The following is an 18,828-nucleotide window of genomic DNA, read 5'->3' on the forward strand; positions in this document are numbered from 1 at the left end:
TACATCGATTTTTTCATCCAATTACATCGATCCATTTTTATTCGATCCTACATTGAAGCTCACAGTTGATGTTTATATATTCAAACATGTTCAAAATCTAGACAAGTTATCACTTCTTCATGGAGATTATGAAGCGGAGTTTGATCTTGGGAAGTTTCAATTGATGATCATTCTTCGATACTTCAAGGTTCGAGGGCGAGTTTTCTTGAACCAAGGAAGTTTAGCAAATTTCAAGATCGTGTGGATGCCCCTTTTCAAGTGCTTAAGAAAATTGGGGATAGTGCATTCAAGGTTGAGCTTCCTCCAAATATTAATACTCACCCAACTTCAATGTTAAGACTTGACAACTTATCATGGAGAGCTTGATGAGAACTCGTGGGCGAGTTCTTTCTCACCCGAAAATAATGATGCAGTGCCAACATGGTAGCCATGTTATGCCTAGGTGGTTTTGGTGGAGTTCCAAGGTGCAGTCCCTCATTAATGTTGCTGGCCCGTTTTGAACCTGATTTTTGAGCTTTTAAATGGAAGAATTATGGAAAGTGGTAAACTACAAAGTTGTAGGTCTCTTTGAGCCAACAAGTATTTGTGCTTGAAAATTGGACAAGAGGGTAGAAAGTTATGGCAGTTTTGGTGGACTGTGTCTGTGGGTTCCCAAAACAGTCAAAGTTAGTGAGTTTCTATGCAATTAATGTTATGTTAGTCCCTAAGCTAGCTAGTGGAGGAGCTTGAACGAATTTGCTTTGGTTTTCTTTTATTTAAAGAGTTAGAAACTATCTTGAGAGGGGATTTTGGATGTTGATAAACTTATGTAATTGATGGAATATCAATTGGGTTGAGCTTTGCTCCCATTTTCTTCTTCTTCTCTAAGTTGTGTTCTTGTGTTCTAATTTTCTTCTTCTTCCCTCTTAAGCACCCGCATTAAGAGGTAATGACACAATGCAGGTATGTGAGGCCGACCACCCTTCTCTTGGATTCCGCTCAGTCCCTTTCCAGTTCATTTCCAATTTGCTGCCTCGTCTGACTTGAGTGTCGAAGGGTTTCCCCCGACCTCCGACTCTGGGCATTCATGACTATGTTCTCTTAGCGCAAGACATCCCGACGAGCCAACCACCCATCCACTGCAACTAGACCGAGGGACCCATCCGAGCACTAGGTCGGATCTGAACAGCAACAGATTGGCGTCCGAGAGGTACCGGGGCATATATATAGCAACTTTCCAACAACTCCCATGGCTTTTTCAATCAATATTATGCGAATCTAAAGACCTACTCTAAAAAAATATCATGTAATATTTGTTTACCAAGGGTGAGAGAAGTATCGGGGCAGTTCGGGTTGGGTCAAGTTGCCCAAGATAGCATTCCCTCAACCCTAGCACGACTTGACCCGAGCCTCGGGTCGAGGATGCTCAACCCTAACCCAACTCTAAATCTCTCAACCCTAACCCAACCCGCTTAACCGTTTTTTTTTTCAAATCAGGTTGGGTTGAGTCGGCTAGGTTCAGGTTATGATGGGTGTTAAATACGGCATGACCGTATGATCTCGCCACGTGTCATTTCCTTATCACCAAAATCTCAGCCATAATCACTCATCATCATGATTATAAGAAAGGTTACACACAATATTAGCCACACATGCACGCCGTTAATTTCCTACAACGATTAGAGTGCAGCCCAATCTAAGAAAAGAAGGCCTTTTCTCCAAAATGATTAAAATAGTCCACGTGGCATATAATAAAGGGGAATTGCATGCAAAGGAAAAGGATAAATATGTTACAAGGCTTCCCAAGAGGGGGAGGCAAGATCATGAAAAAAGAAAAGGACCCAACCACACAAAAAGACGCCATTAAAGACAACAAAGAGGCACCATTAAAGGCAAGCCTTAATTGCCTATTTAGGCTGTCTTTACTAGGGGAGAGTGAGGAAAAAGGTGTTGGACGCCCGTTCCCTCCTCCCCTCGAGCCCTATGTCTAGTTTGACCACCCAAACAACAGAAAAAGCCCATGTTCGATTCTGGTAACCTATCCATCCATTTCATTAATCATGCCGTTTATTTATACGATTGAGCCAAAATCTAGCTTGGGTGTCGAAGTGGTCGTCCGGGACCCACCCCGGACTACCCTGACCCCTTTTATATGTGATTGCAGATACTTGACGGAGGCCCTCTACAAACCGTGCGATCATAGACTCAGATTCCGACACCATCAGATTAGCATATGGCAAAATAAAAAACATGAAAAAAACATAACCCTAAGATTTTTAAAGTCATGATAAAATTAGAGGACGGACGTTGGGTTCATAACGGGTTGCCCAAGGGCACAACTCTAACTCAATCCGAAATTAAATCAGGTTGGCTTTTCCAACCCAACCTGAGGAAATGCTAACCCAACCCTAGCTGATATCGGATTGAACCACTGGTTCAAGTTGTGCCTGACCCAAGTTGCACTGCTAGAGAGGACAAGTGAGAAAGAGATTTGAGAGGGCCCGAGTGAGGATAGCATGTGATGGGCTTGGTAAACAGAGAAAATTAAAATTCCTATTTAAAATAGGATTTTTGTTCCGTGTTTTCCAACCTCATCCCATGCTCTCCCCTCTTTTATCTAGGTAAACAAATATTCCATGAACTTTTTGCATGGTTTCCAAACATGTCCTAATGTCTCCATGTGGAGATTAATTTTTTTTTCAATCATCCTTCAAATAACAACCATTTGGGGCCATATCCAACATTATTATCGGCCATGTATAAGCCCGTTCAGATGCTTCCCACCGTATCCATAAGACTACCTCCATTAGATTAACATATTTTCTTCTTTGCCTCTTGCCACTTTTTTCTAAGAGTAAAGTTAGTAATATGATCAATGGTAAAAAAAATTTGGGTCCCACAGGGGACTTATGTGAAACCACAATCATTGATCTTGTAGAACATCATGAAGCGGGCCACATGGCCTTGGTGTCATCTAGACCTGGCAAGAAGTGACCTGGACCCGTGGGTCGACCTGGCCCGCCGGTAATTTCTGGGCCCGGGTCCGGGTCCGGGTCCCAAAGGAGTGATCCGTTTTAATTTGACCGCGAGTCTACCCGCCCCGTCCAAACTGGTCTAGGCAAGGTGGACCCGCTGGTGCCCGCAGATGCCCGTTAAAAAGAGAATATTTTTTGCGCAGAGGATGTCTGTTAAAAAGCGGAATACTTTTTGGGGGAGAGGATGTGAAAAATATGTGGAATCTGTGAGGCCATCTTCGTCAGCAAAGAACTGCAACCAAGGTGCTGCTTGGTGCTGCTTTTTCTTCCTGTCTTTTCATGCCAATAAAGAAAAGAAATTACCTTTTTCCTGTCATTGCTGCTGATTGCTTATCCGGAGGCAATAATGGTAGCAATTACCCATGTGTGGGTATCTAGAAAAACAGAGTAAAAGCTATTAAAGAGGGAGAAAAAAACAAAAGAGTTTTTTTTTTTTTTTTAAAAACAAAATTCTTAAAAAAAAAAAAAAAAACGGGTGACCTGCGGGTCAACCCTGCCCGTGCGGCTGGGGTCTAGGTCCACCAAGTAGTGACTCGTAAAATTCCGGGTCATTTTTTACCCGGCCCGTGTGACCTGGCCCAGCCCGGCCCACCCATTTGCTAGGTCTAGTGTGGCCGAATGGGCATCCCACAAAGTAGGTTGTGTTCTTTAACATTTCAAAAATCAAATTCTTCCCTTTTTCCTGCTCCAATTAAGAACGACGATGGCAGATCCAATTCCAGACTTTTGAGAAGTAAAAATTTCCAATTTTTTGGAGCCGCTTTGGAGAATTTGGTTCTGCAGCTCCGAGAATCGGAAAGGGCAATAGTTAAAAACATGCACTTAGCTTTACTTGGCAGAGCCCTAACCCTATATGATGCTTGATAGATCAAGGACCTAAGATCAACCCATTAAGAAATGGATCTGATCAAGGGTAGGGCCCAATAAATTTCTTTTAGGAAGGAGCCTAACAGACACTGTCAATTAAGCATTTTCTACAGTCTATTTGTAAGACCCAACTAGGTAAGACTCAGCAGCAAGTTTGGGATCAGAGATAAATTCCTCATAAGAATAATAATATGAGGGAACCTTAAGGACTGATTTTCAGAGTTGCAATAATTGCATTTCACATTATTATGATGCAAGGAAAGTAAAAGGACATATATTTTCCTTTTTTCTAATACTGTTTGGTTGCCATTTACCATTCACATGACAGTCCACTCTATAATTTCTAAATGTAAAGGAAAGTAAAGAAATGAGAATTTCTTTCTACCTCTATAATGTACATCCAAACGGATCCTTACATAGAAATTGAAAAAAGTATAATATGTCATTTTCCAAGTAAAAACAAAGAAGAAATAGTAAAAATTTGTTTACCTTCCATTTTATGTTAATTTGGGAGGAAATTCAAAAGGCAATTATTTGAGGTATTGTTGGATCAAATATCAAGGATGGGATGATGAGTACATGTTTGTAAGCCCTCTCTTCATATAATTTCTCTATACATGAATGGCAGCCAAAAGAACACTGAGAAAGTAAATATAATGTCATTTCACTTTCCTTTCCCAAGAAAACATTATTTGACTATTTCAGCGGCAACCAAACGGACCCAAAAAGGATATAGAAAAGGGAATGAAGACAATTCACTCCTCCATTTCCTCAAGTAAAGTTGAGTTAGTGAGATTAAACATGGCTCCTCCTCTGAGTCCAAGATTAGTGATCCCCATCGACTTGAAGAAATCCCCACGCGAGCAGAAACTTCCCCTCCACAACCGATGGCACCCCAACATACCACCAGTTGCGGAGGTTAAAACAGGAGAAGTTTTTAGAATTGAGATGGTGGATTGCAATGGGGGCAGCATCGGACTAAATGACTCCGCTGAAGACATCAAATTCTCTGATCCTTCCTTCGTAACGCCACCCCTTATCTTTCTTACTTCCTTTTCATACCACACATATAAATTCATATTCTTTTAATACAAATTTATGATGTATGAGACCTCTTTATTTTGAACTTCTTTGATTTGCTTCTGATTTGAGCTCAAAATTTTTCCATATTTTTTAATACAAGTTTATGATGTACTTCTATTACATGCTTTCTACGAGTCTCCTTCTTTTTGCCTGGAAGACCCTCCTCAAGCACCATACTAGCCCGGGTGACACTCCGGCCGGCCGCCGGATATTGCTTTGCCGTCAGCAGCTTTGTATTTTAGATTTTTAGTATCCTATTCAGGCCACCAATTAGAAAATTAGGACCACTGATGCCACATCCACATTTACAGAGGAGATAAACATTAAACTTGACCTGCTATAGGTAGGGTTCAACTGTTTGTACTTGAAACTAATTTTGAAAAATAATAAAAGATAATATGAAGAATTATGTGGGTATTCTTGAGTTTTTTAGTTTTTACATATTTTGGGATAAAATAATTTCTGTTATTTTCCTACTATTTTCCATTTTTTTTTTATACTGTCTCAAACAAGGGATTTTTATGAGAAATTATATGGTGCCCGGTAAGGCATGCCCTTATAAAAGAGTGCCTCCCTTGATATTTGATCTAACAGCAGCCCCTTAAAAAGATGAAAAAGGGGTTAGCAGGGGAGAAACCAACTCAGGATGGCCTTAGATTGCGCGTCCTGCAAGCGGGCCCAGATGGCCTCCTCAAATTATTTTCCTTCAACTTATTAAAAAGATTGTAATTTCATATTGAAATTAAAAAAAAAAAAAAAAAAAACTGTTGCAAAAATTCATGCTTTTGGTGTTATTGAAGGGCATTTTGGTATAAAAAACTTATATTTTGCAGTCTAGGGATTTATGGGTGGGAAAAAAGTTGTCAAAACTCATACTTTTAGAATCATTAAGGCCATGGGAGGCGATATTTTCTGATGGTGTGAAATCCGTCTTTCTCTATATTTGCTTGGAGGGTGAGATTGTTGGGGTTCCACGCAAATGCAAATAGTCTCACATCGGATAAGTGAAATGGATGGGGATGGGTTATAAGGGCATCGGCACCCTCCCTCTAACAGCTAGCTTTTAGGAGTGAGTTCTACCCGGTCAAATTCCCTACACATCTATGCCCCATGTGTACGGTACAAGTGTCAGAGTCCGACACAGGTATTGGGCAGGTACAAGTGTCGGAATCGGACACAGGTATTGGGTGTCAGATTCGGCTAACTTTGGAAAAAAAGATAGGTAGATTCACCAATATATTTTAATCAATTCTAATTTTATTTCTTTTACATGATAAACATGTAATATATTGGGAATTTTAGTAATTTAATTAAATACAATATTTTATTTTCATAAAAAACTATTAAAATAGATAAAACTCAAAACATGATAATTGTAAATTTGTTACAATAGTATTTTAAAAAAAAATAGATGAAGGAGATCTAGAAGTGTTGATGAGAATTCTAAAGTATTAGAATATGAAACGTGTCCAACACGAGTACATTGCCTGTTTGGAAGAATCCATGTAACATAGTGGGCCATGAATAGTATCAGGTTTCTATCTTGTATGGATTTAGGTTCAACTTAGAAAGTCCATAAGTCAACATGAATCATATCAGTCATTACTACAACCTGCAAAAATAGACATAGCTAATCTATAGCAGATGATGTCCAAAAGGAACTATGGCAGAAACGGACCTCATTGATGTCCACTAGTAGATTGTTGGGACATCTGGAAGTGGCCTTATGAGACTGAAACAGATTCTGTCTAAACTAAACTAATGAACCTGATAGGGCTACTAGAGCATACCATTTGGAGAAAGGTGGGTTGTTTTCCTCCTAACAAACATCTTCAGACTCTCTTTTTTATACCATAACCATCTGATACTTTGTGAATTAGCATTTGAGCTCTTCCACCTAATTAATATATTGGTGGTCATATTGGTGTGTGGGTGGTGTAGTTATAGTGTCTAGATATGTAGAAGTGCATTGCAAATATTATAAACATGGGCTGGAAATTTTGTAGGGGTCTTGTAAAGTTTACCTGGCAAAGAGAACAGATAAAAAGTAGTTTACCTGTCATAACTATACATTGAATTTTCAATTTCAGTAATCATGTAATAGATTAACAGAAGATTGTTTTTCCTCATTTTCATCATGCCAAATCTTTGATGGCTGAAAATTACATTCCACATCTGGTAAATTCTGTAAGCACATTATTATCAAAATGATGGATTATAGTATTGAGTGATAAGGCAGTAATGAGACAAGAAATAAAGTACCGAGCTGCACATCTTCTGTAGAATATGGATGCATTTCATTTTCATTCCTGTTTTACCAGGATAACAGTTGAAGTTTTCATTAACATCTCTCAATGTTTGAAAGAGTCAATACTAAGACGAGGTTGGTCAAAGAACAAACACTAGTAAATATTAAGAGGGCTTTTACATGAAATTTGGTGAAAACAACTCTTCTATGAATTTCTGATAGTGTATTTGGTGCAAATGTACTCTCTTTTTGTCACATTACAAGTATCAATTTCCTTTTACATTAGACAGCTTTGTCATGAGAATCAATTATACAAATGTTGCTCAAACCAATCATGCCGCCGTTTTCATTTACAAAAGATTACTTACAGAGTTCACCACCTTGTTTGGCTACTTGAACATCTATGACTCATCACCATATCTGCCCCCTTTTAACAAGAGTTCCCTTACTTTTAGAAGACCCAGCAATTGAATCAGTGTCCCTATTCATGCATCTTTACAGAACCCGTTCACATTTTCCAGGGTTTGAATTTCATCACTCATGATCTAATGAAATTCATTATGAAGAACGTATAATGCATACAAGAAATTCTATACTTCTCCTTATAGCTAATTACCATAAGCTGAATGTGTCTATTTAATAGAGAACATACAGTTTAGATGAGAAGCCTTCCCTCTGTTCAAATTACTTTTTCCTGCAATGAAATCTAAGTGACCATAGCTTGTTCAACTATTTTCAGGTGCATTATCTCAGTGGGCCTTGTAGAGTTGTAGATATAGATGGGGTTCCAGCCAAGCCTGGAGATCTTCTTGCAGTTGAAATCTGCAACTTGGGCCCACTTCCTGGAGATGAATGGGGTTATACAGCAACATTTGACAGAGAACACGGTGGCGGATTTCTGACTGACCACTTCCCCTGTGCAACCAAGGCTATTTGGTATTTTGAAGGAATATATGCTTACTCCCCTCATATACCAGGTCAGTTTATCATATTTATTCTGTTTCTAGATAACTATAGTGGAAAAGCCTCCAACTTTAACAGGTCAATTCCCAACTGTTTCCACAATATAACCAAACAGATACAACAGATGTCATCTACATACAGTATGGTTCATATCATGTACTAATCATATTTGCTCAGCAGGTGTCCGATTTCCAGGTTTAAATCACCCCGGAGTAATAGGAACTGCGCCATCAATGGAACTTTTAAATATATGGTATGAAAGAGAAAAAGAACTAGTAGAAAATGGCCTCGGATCTTTAAAGTTATGTGAAGTTCTGCACTCACGGCCACTGGCAAACTTACCGACGACCAAAGGTTGCTTTCTTGGAATGGTATGACACTGAATACCAGGCATGTTCTTACTGTCATACCAACATAATTACCAATTCTTCATGCATAGATTTATTATATCAAATGTGAATGCTTTCTCTTTCATTTGCAAGGAAATTTTTACATTTTAACTAATGTAGCATGTTCTTATGCCGTACCATTAAAAAAAAAAGTGCATGTTCTTAGCATTTCCAGTCTAGCTTAGACAATATTTCCGTTTTCAAATCTATCTGCTTCATAACTCTTTACATAACCAAGATATATCGACATTCTACAGATAAAATTGCAGCTCCACTTACGGCACAGTGGTTAAAGAAGTACTTACCAGTTAATGGCATGATTCGTATCCAAGGTCCCCTTGGACCGAGCATCATGTCACATGTGAACAGCTCCTCATTGGAAGCAACTGCATGACAAGATTTTTTTTTTTTTTTGAATGGTAACTGTATGACAAGATTAAAATTAGGGGCTCATAAAAATTGTCTTTAGAAAACTGATAACCACAGTTGGGGCGTTGATTTCATTGCGCAAGTTATGGCCAAAGTTTCATTGCTATTAAAGAAAAAAAGCAATGACCAAACTTTTGTCTTCAATAAAAATATTTATAAAACACTCAGACATTTGTGCAGACTGGAATCTGAGGTTATGAGTTGCCTAAATGTTAATGAATGTATGGGTACCCATATTAGGACAAGATATTTCAATGGGTTGCTAACATAGAGGAAAAAATATGGAACTAGTAACATGCTGGTACAAAAGTTGGTTTATAATTTGTACAAAGTTCAAAAAAATAATTTGTACAAAGTTCAGTACTGCTTCACTATGATACCCATATAGGGATATGGATACATGCATTTTTTTTTTGAATGGTAAGAGATTGTATCTATTAATAAGCAATGGGAGGACCCGCGACCGAGGTGGTCTGTACATGATAGAGACAATACAGAGTAATATGGAAAGCACATGCACAACTCAAGGAGGAAGATAATAAAAAGGTTCCTAGCCTATCCTTGTGAACCCCTATTTGCCGCTCTTTTGATGTGATGAAATGAAATAATTGAGTCCTTCACTCTTTCACTCTGTCTCATCAAACCAACAAGTAAATCTCCAAGGAACGGAGTGGCTCCCCCTAAGCCACCTGATGATGTTAAGAGAGTCGTCCTCTACTATTCCCTGATCCATGAGGCTACATTCTAGCAACCTTAGCCCCTGCAGCACTGATCTAACCCCCACTTTGTTAGAGTCCGTGATGCCAATAGGACTCGAGAAAGCCCACGACGTGGTCCCGTTTTCATCACTTGAGACCCCAGCAATATAGAGAAAGACGAATTTCACAACACCGGAAAATCCTCTTCTCAAATAGTGAAACCAAAGTTTACACTAGCCCAAGATGAACAACCAAGTAGAAGAATAACAATGCCCAAAAGAGATGTCCTTCAATATATGATAGAAAGAACAACACTACAAGATAAACAACAATAAAAAGAAGAAAGCTTCAAGAGGAAAGCTTGCACACAAGGGAGCTTCAATGGAGCTTCAATTGAGGTCTAGGTTGTGGAGAATCTCTACCAAAAGTGAAGTAATGAGAATTAGGCTTGGTCAAGGAAAGTAAAGAGAAGATAGCTTAGGTAAGTGGTAGTGGGTATGGGAAAGTGGTGTCTTAAATGCTTAGGGAAGTAGTGGGTTTGGAGTTCCAAGTAAAGGTTTGAATTTGAAATAGGAAGGTAGTGGGAAAAGATGGAGCAAACATGTGTGGCTCACACATGTGCAAGCTAGGCAAAAAAACCAACATGCCCATGGACACAAAAGTACATATTTGCCCTCACTACAACACTCAAAATAAAACTAAAATAAAGCTACCCAAAAAATATACTTTAAAATTAAACACTCCCACTTAAAGTGATTTTTTGGAAACTACTCCAAGCTTGTCCCGAAGTAGCTCAAATGGTCCTTTGGAAAGTGACTTAGTAAATATGTCGGCAATATTCTCTTTGCTTCTCACTTCCGCTACACCAATTGTACCATCTAACACCTTTTCACGAATGAAATGATGCTCGATCTCAATATGCTTTGTTCTTGCATGACAAACAGGATTTGTGGCAAGTTTGAGCGCACTTTGGTTGTCACCAAGAATAGTCGTCGCCTTGTGGATAGGTAAATTGACATCTTCAATCAACCGCCGCAACCAAACACATTCTTGAGACGCAAGAGCGGCGGCCTTATATTCCGCTTCCATTGTTGAAAGAGACACCGAGTCTTGTTTCTTACTACACCAAGAAACACCCGCCGATCCACACAAAAACACATAACCGGAAGTAGATCTCTGATCATCCAAGTCCCTTCCATAGTCGGCATCGGTAAATCCATTCAACACAAAATTAACCCCTTTCTTGTAAAGCAACCCAAAGTCAAGGGTAGAATTCACATACTTCAAAATTCTCTTTGCCGCCTCCAAGTGCGGTTTCCGTGGCGCTTGCATATAGCGATTAACAAGTCCAACGGAAAATGAAATATCGGGTCTTGTGATAGTCAAGTAGATGAGACTACCCACAAGAGCATGATATGGCCGCGAATCCGGAAGAAGCTTGCCTTCTCCTCGCCTTATCTTTATGTTGGGATCAAGAGGAGTAGACGATCTTTTACTTTGACTCATCCCAAATCTTCCAACTAATTTCTCTGCATAGCCTTTTTGAGAAACTAGCACATCATCCTTCAAGGTCTCCACCTCCAAGCCAAGAAAGTGACTTAGCTCTCCCAAGTCCTTCATCTCAAAACGAATAGATAGCTCATCCCGTAGCTTTGCAACCTCAACATCATTATTGCCGGTAACTATCATGTCGTCGACGTAAAGAAGCACAATGACAAGCAAGCCTTTGTCTTTCTTCACAAATAAACTAGAATCAGAGTTAGAAGCAAAATAACCACAAAATTGTAAGTATTCGACAATCTTACCATACCATGCCCTTGGAGCTTGCTTCAACCCATAAAGAGCTTTCTTGAGCTTGCAAACATGAGTCAGATGATCACTTGAGTTATAACCCGGCGGTTGCTCCATGTAAATGTCTTTGTCAATCTCACCATACAAAAATGCATTTTTCACATCAAGTTGAAACAATTTCCAACCTTGACAAGCGGCCAATGAAATTACAACTCGAACGGAAGTCATCTTGACAACGGGACTAAAGGTCTCCTCATAATCCTCTCCATACTTTTGAGAGAACTCTCTAGCCACCAACCTTGCTTTGAATCTATCCACACTCCCATCCGGTTTCCGCTTCAATTTGTACACTCATTTACATGTAACTCGATTCACATCTTTAGGCTTAGGAACAAGATCCCAAGTCTCATTTTTCACAAGTGCCTTCATCTCCTCATTCATAGCATCTTTTCATTCTCTCACCCCTTTTGCTTCATCAAAGCAAGAAGGCTCATTGTCATCAAATGGACCGGAAAGGAAACAAGAATAAGTACTCACCATGTTTTCATCCTGATAGCGTGCCGGCTTAACAATCTTTCTTTTTGATCTTCTAAGATGTGATGCACTACACTGATACCATATAGAGAAACACGAATTTCACAACACCGAAAAATCCTCTTCTCAAATAGTGAAACCAAAGTTTACACTAGCCAAGATGAACAACCAAGTAGAAGAAGAACAATGCCCAAAAGAGATGTCCTTCAATATATGATAGAAAGAACAACACTACAAGATAAACAACAATAAAAAGAAGAAAGCTTCAAGAGGAAAGCTTGCACACAAGAGAGCTTCAATGGAGCTTCAATTGAGGTCTAGGTTGTGGAGAATCTCTACCAAAAGTGAAGTAATGAGAATTAGGCTTGGTCAAGGAAAGTAAAGAGAAGATAGCTTATAGGTAAGTGGTAGTAGGTATGTGAAAGTGGTGTCTTAAATGCTTAGGGAAGTAGTGGGTTTGGAGTTCCAAGTAAAGGTTTGAATTTGAAATAGGTAGCTAGTGGGAAAAGATGGAGCAAACATGTGTGGCTCACATATGTCCAAGCTAGGCAAAAAGACCAACATGCCCATGGACACAAAAGTACATATTTGCCCTCACTACAACACTCAAAATAAAAATAAAATAAAGCTATCCAAAAAATATACTTTAAAATTTAACAAGCAACAAATTGGGCCAAAATAATAATAATAATAAACTCCAGCTGGCCCAGGATTCCCCATGCTGGATATCTAGAACATTGGACACGGTTTCTAATTGCCAAGGATATAGAATATCATGTAAAACATACCAATGTTTCTATGTATATATATAATAGTAAAATATCCTCAAGACATGTATAATGTCTCTCAATTATCCATCATGTTTCATGCATATTTTTTTCATTTTGTGTAACAATTTTTAGCTTTCTTCTCCTAAAAATAAAATGAAAACTATAACACTCCACTGCTATATAAATATATAATACTGTTCACATCACATCCACTTGTAAATGTACTAGTTGGATCCTTCCTCTATATTTAATACAAATTATACAAGATGCATCTAGCATCATTTTCTCTTTGCACTACATGAACGAACCCAGAATTATTGACCAATCCTTAATCCAAATCTGTAGATTCCAGAGGGCACATCTGAATGGGAAAAGATCGCAAATGAAGCTGCAAGGACGATCCCAGGTAGAGAAAATGGAGGGAACTGTGACATCAAGAATCTCAGTAGAGGTTCAAAAATATACCTTCCGGTATTTGTAGACGGAGCAAATTTTAGTACGGGCGACATGCACTTCTCTCAGGGTGACGGTGAAGTCTCCTTTTGTGGTGCTATTGAGATGAGTGGATTCTTAGAGCTCAAGTACGTATCCTACATATATCTTGATAATGTTCTTAATTTGTCCTAATGGAGTGAAGTGTGCCAGTAAATTTGTCTAATAAAGAACTCTTTAATGTTTCTGACATATTTCTGCGATAGCCCTAAATGAAGAAGGAAGCATCTAAGTTCATCTCTCTACATAGCCCATACCCCATTCCATTAGTCGTTTTATCTTAGTTATTGTCATGGTTTATTGTTAGCAAAAGAAATTTGATAAGTTTTAGCACATTCATCAGTCATTGTCCATTCTACATACATGTATTTATGTTTAACTCAAAGCACACCCATCATGTAAATAGAACCCAATTACTGCCAATCATCACCAGAAAGACATAACCATAACACGAATTCGTGTCTGTAAAAAGTAAAAACTACATATTTTCTTGAGAATGTAATGCTGATACTCATAAAGGCCTCATCATAACTTGCAGGAAAGTAACATTCCTTCAACCTTACTAGAAAGTACTGACAAATTCCTTACACTCTGTGCTACCCTCTATTTGCAACTTAACCGAGTCAACTCAATAATCACCCAAATCTGTTCAAGTGGGTTGAGACCAAGCCCGCATATTAGCTTACAAGATCTAAATTTACACAAAAAAATACATTTCTGCTCAAGACCGAGTAGAACGGCCTAATCAACTAACACAATTGAAGTAAGATAGAGATCCTTTCTATTAGACCATCACACTAGTCAACTAGCTAGTTACCCCTTTCAACTCGCCGCTAATAATTCTAGGGATCATGGAGGTTTGGATGTCAAAACTCAAAACCTCTACTCAACCGCAAATGTTAACTGGCAGCTGTGCTCCGAACTATTTAAGTTGGTTTTGTTTAATGCTTCTGAGAGTGGCCTCTTCAAAAAAAGGGTTCAGACCGCTCCTAGTGTTTGAATTAGTCATTAATGCTCAGCAACATTTGTACAATGTTAATAAGAATGTATCCAGCTTGATTTTAACTTAAAGTTTCTTCTTGTTGATTTGTCTTAGTCATTTAACTCATAACATTTGTTAATCTTCCTCCAACTAAACCAACAACCACATGGTTCACAAGAATATCCTCAACCAACACAGTCATTAATTCCCCAAGCAAACGAAAGTTCCGATTAAAACCAAATTAAGCATATGACACCAGTCAAAATTCTCCTGTAGCATACTTTCTAACCATTCCAGTTAAACATGCTAAAATACTAAAACACCATCAGAAAAGGAAAAGGGTTTACCCAATATACTCACCTGAAATTTCCATAAAAATTCTCTACCTCCCCTAATATCCATTCAGTGTTTCAAAATGCAGAAGCGGGTCAAAACATGTCCAAAACAAATCCTAGTGGACTCGGCACGACACGGTCAAGTACTTACGGTGGTGCAGCTCAGCACTCGGTTGACACGGCCATAACTCTAGAAAGTCAAACGAGTTTCGATTGACTTTGTAGGGAAAAATGCGTATATGAACGCGGCCAAAGGTTACTGTTAAAGTAGGTTGACTCGGGGGAGTCCACAATGACGCAAGGGAGTTTTTATGCTATGACTCCTCTTCCCTTTCGGGAAAAAGAAAACCCTAACAACAACATCAACAACAGCAGCAACAACAATATCCAAACTCCACTTCATTGAAATACTATGATCTCCATGCCACAAGTCATCTTCTATATACCAATAATACTAACTTGGGTATTTCTAGTAGTTCTCCGACAAAGTTATCCAAAAGATAACAGCTTCTCTTCAGCTCATGTCTTGAATGCTTTGGTTATTACGAAGAATAACACCTATTTAGATGTGGGTTTTTGCTAAAATTACAAATTATTTATATGGAAAAAGATTAAAAACTAATCCTCCAGTTAAAAAAATCTCTTTCTTTTTTCAGGTGTGAAATCATACGTGGAGGAATGAAGGAATACCTGAGCCCAATGGGTCCAACACCTCTGCACGTGAGTCCGATCTTCGAGATAGGCCCGGTCGAGCCTAGATTCTCCGAATGGTTGGTTTTCGAAGGCATCAGCGTCGACGAGAGCGGTAAGCAGCACTATCTGGACGCGAGTGTCGCGTACAAACGCGCAGTCCTCAACGCCATTGATTACCTCTCCAAATTCGGATACTCCAAAGAGCAGGTCTTCCATTTCTTCCTTAATCAATCTCAAAAACAAGAAAACTCTAGAAATGATTATGGTTTGTTTTCATTTTGGTCTTTATATTGAAGATGATATATGATGGTTGTGGTAACAGATGTATCTTCTGTTATCTTGCTGCCCTTGCGATGGAAGGATTTCTGGCATTGTTGATTCTCCGAATGCTTGTGCAACTCTTGCTATTCCAACTGCCATCTTCGACCAGGTAGTTACATTATGGGTTGATATCCTCTTTGTTTTTATGGGGTTTTTGCAAAAGAAGTCTTCTAGTTTGAAAATTTGCATGTAATGAATATTTTCTCATCATAATTTTTTTTTAACAACATTTTTTCATGTTTTATGTATGTAATGAATATTTGTGTACATGCAGGATATTCGTCCTAAACCTAGGAAATTGCCGGTGGGGCCGCGCCTGGTGAGGAAACCGGACGTGCTAAAATGCACCTACGATGGGAATTTACCCATCACAAAAAACCCTGGGGGTTCAATGTAAATTGTATTAGGTTAATTGCACCATTTGTACATAAGTACTTTCATCCATTGACAGAACATAGTATTTATTCGAGTGTAGGAATTGCCCAATAAGGGTATAGTGCACCGTAATATGATGCATTGCTCTTCGTATTGTATGCTTCAGCCCTATTGTGTGATTGGCCCTTCCTCGTTTAGCTCCACCTTGGATTGCCCGTGCTCCAGAAATTGATCTAATCCTGCAATCTTGACCTTCCAATGAGAATGGGCAATGTACAAATTGGGGAAAAGCTTATATATCTATGAACATAAATTTTGAACCCCAAATGTTTTGATATCACCCTCTCTTAGCTTGTCTTTTAGTATTTAAAAGGCTGTCAACAGTTATTACAGTTCCCAAAAACGCTCTCACAAGCCCACTAAACACTAAAAGACAAGCAAGAAGAGCGTAGATATCAAAACATTGAAGTGCTAATATCATTTCCAATAATAATTTGCAAATGTCCTATTAGTTACGGCACATTCAGAGTGGGCATGTTCTCTTGGGGAGTACAGTAGAGTAGATGAGAAGGGAAGAGTTGAGAAAAGGGTTATTTTATCCCACCAAACGGGATATTAGTACTTAAACTCAGTGATATTTGTTGGATAAAAATTGGGCTTGCTGAAATGTAGTGCGGGCCCCAGAAAAACTTCCAGTTAGAAGCTGCCCAGTTGCATTGCCAATCTGGGTCGTTGGTGGAAATCCAAGTCCTCAGCTAGCTAGCGCCTTAAAATCCCGACGTATAGAGATACGGCTCGCAATTCCCGGTATCCCGGACATTGTCCAACATCACATCACTGACCCATAATTCTAGGATGACAGTATGAGACCCATACTTACACCCATACCAGCTTCCATTACCAATCCGCAAGTCCCGAGATCTCCACTTGTAAAAGGAAAACCCCACTCTGGTTTAGAGGTAATGACACAATGCAGGTATGTGAGGCCGACCACCCTTCTCTTGGATTCCGAGCAGTCCCTTTCCAGTTCATCTCCAATTTGCTGCCTCGTCTGACTTGAGTGTCGAAGGGTTTCCCCCGACCTCCGACTCTGGGCATTCATGACTATGTTCTCTTAGCGCAAGACATCCCGAAGAGCCGACCACCCATCCACTGCAACTAGACCGAGGGACCCATCCGAGCACTAGGTCGGATCTGAGCAGCAACAGATTGGCGCCCGAGAGGTACCGGGGCATATATATAGCAACTTTCCAACAACTCCCATGGCTTTTTCAATCAATATTATGCGAATCTAAAGACCTACTCTAAAAAAATACGATGTAATATTTGTTTACCAAGGGTGAGAGAAGTATCGGGGCAGTTCGAGTTGGGTCAAGTTGCCCGAGATAGCATTCCCTCAACCCTAGCACGGCTTAACCCGAGCCTCGGGTCGAGGATGCTCAACCCTAACCCAACTCTAAATCTCTTAACCCTAACCCAACCGGCTTAACCGTTTTTTTTTTTTTTTCAAATCAGGTTGGGTTGAGTCGGCTATGTTCAGGTTATGATGGGTGTTAAATACGGCATGACCGTAGGATCTCGCCACGTGTCATTTCCTTATCATCAAAATCTCAGCCATAATCACTCATCATCACGATTATGAGAAAGGTTACACACAAGATTAGCCAGCCATGCACGCTGCTAATTTCCTACAACGATCAGAGTGCAGCCCAATCTAAGAAAAGAAGGCATTTTCTCCAAAATGATTAAAAGAGTCCACGAGGCATATAATAAAGGGGAATTGCATGCAAAGGAAAATGATAAATACGTTACAAGGCTTCCCAAGAGGGGGAGGCAAGATCATGAAAAAAGAAAAGGACCCAACCAGACAAAAAGACGCCATTAAAGACAACAAAGAGGCACCATTAAAGGCAAGCCTTAATTGCCTATTAAGGCTGTCTTTACTAGGGGAGAGTGAGGAAAAAGTTGTTGGACGCCCGTTCCCTCCCCCCCTCGAGCCCTATGTCTAGTTTGACCACCCAAACAACAGAAAAAGTCCATGTTCGATTCTGGTAACCTATCCATCCATTTCATTAATCATGCCGTTTATTTATACGATTGAGCCGAAATCTAGCTTGGGTGTCGAAGTGGTCGTCTGGGACCCACCCCGGACCACCATGACCCCGTTTATCTGTGATTGCAGATACTTGACAGAGGCCCTCTACACACCGTGCGATCATAGACTCAGATTCCGACACCATCAGATTAGCATATGGCAAAATAAAAAAAATGAAAAAAACATAACCCTAAGATTTTTAAAGTCATGATAAAATTAGAGGACGGACGTTGGGTTCAGATCAGGTTGCCCAAGGGCACAACTCTAACTCAATCCGAAATTAAATCAGGTTGGCTTTTCCAACCCAACCTGAGGAAATGCTAACCCAACCCTAGCTGATATCGGATTGAACCACAGGTTCAAGTTGTGCCTGACCCAAGTTGCACTGCTAGAGAGGACAGGTGAGAAAGAGATTTGAGAGGGCCCGAGTGAGGATAGCATGTGATGGGCTTGGTAAACAGAGAAAATTAAAATTCCTATTTAAAATAGGATTTTTGTTCTGTGTTTTCCAACCTCATCCCATGCTCTCCCCTCTTTTATCTAGGTAAATAAATATTCCATGAAACTTTTTGCATGGTTTCCAAACATGTCCTAATGTCTCCATGTGGAGATTAAATTTTTTTTTCAATCATCCTTCAAATAACAACCATTTGGGGCCATATCCAACATTATTATTGGCCATGTATAAGCCGTTCCGATGCTTCCCACCGTATGCATAAGACTACATCCATTAGATTAACATATGTTCT

The 18,828-nt window shown here is 39.5% G+C and overlaps 1 protein-coding gene across 1 annotated transcript; it reads left to right on the forward strand.

The window, feature by feature from the left end:
* The first annotated feature begins 4,628 nt into the window (after positions 1-4,628).
* Positions 4,629-16,149, forward strand: LOC143854701 (uncharacterized). Its single transcript, XM_077364795.1, has 7 exons — positions 4,629-4,904; positions 7,952-8,189; positions 8,356-8,546; positions 13,132-13,367; positions 15,252-15,495; positions 15,611-15,718; positions 15,884-16,149. Exons 1-7 carry the CDS (start codon positions 4,683-4,685, stop codon positions 16,004-16,006), a joined length of 1,362 nt encoding a protein of 453 aa, XP_077220910.1. The 5' UTR covers positions 4,629-4,682; the 3' UTR covers positions 16,007-16,149.
* The last annotated feature ends 2,679 nt before the right edge of the window (positions 16,150-18,828 follow it).

The sequence above is a fragment of the Tasmannia lanceolata genome, unplaced genomic scaffold (assembly GCF_043159265.1).
Source record: "Tasmannia lanceolata isolate RefF3 unplaced genomic scaffold, GAP_Taslan_0.1 ptg000020l, whole genome shotgun sequence".
NCBI classification, from domain to species: domain Eukaryota; kingdom Viridiplantae; phylum Streptophyta; class Magnoliopsida; order Canellales; family Winteraceae; genus Tasmannia; species Tasmannia lanceolata.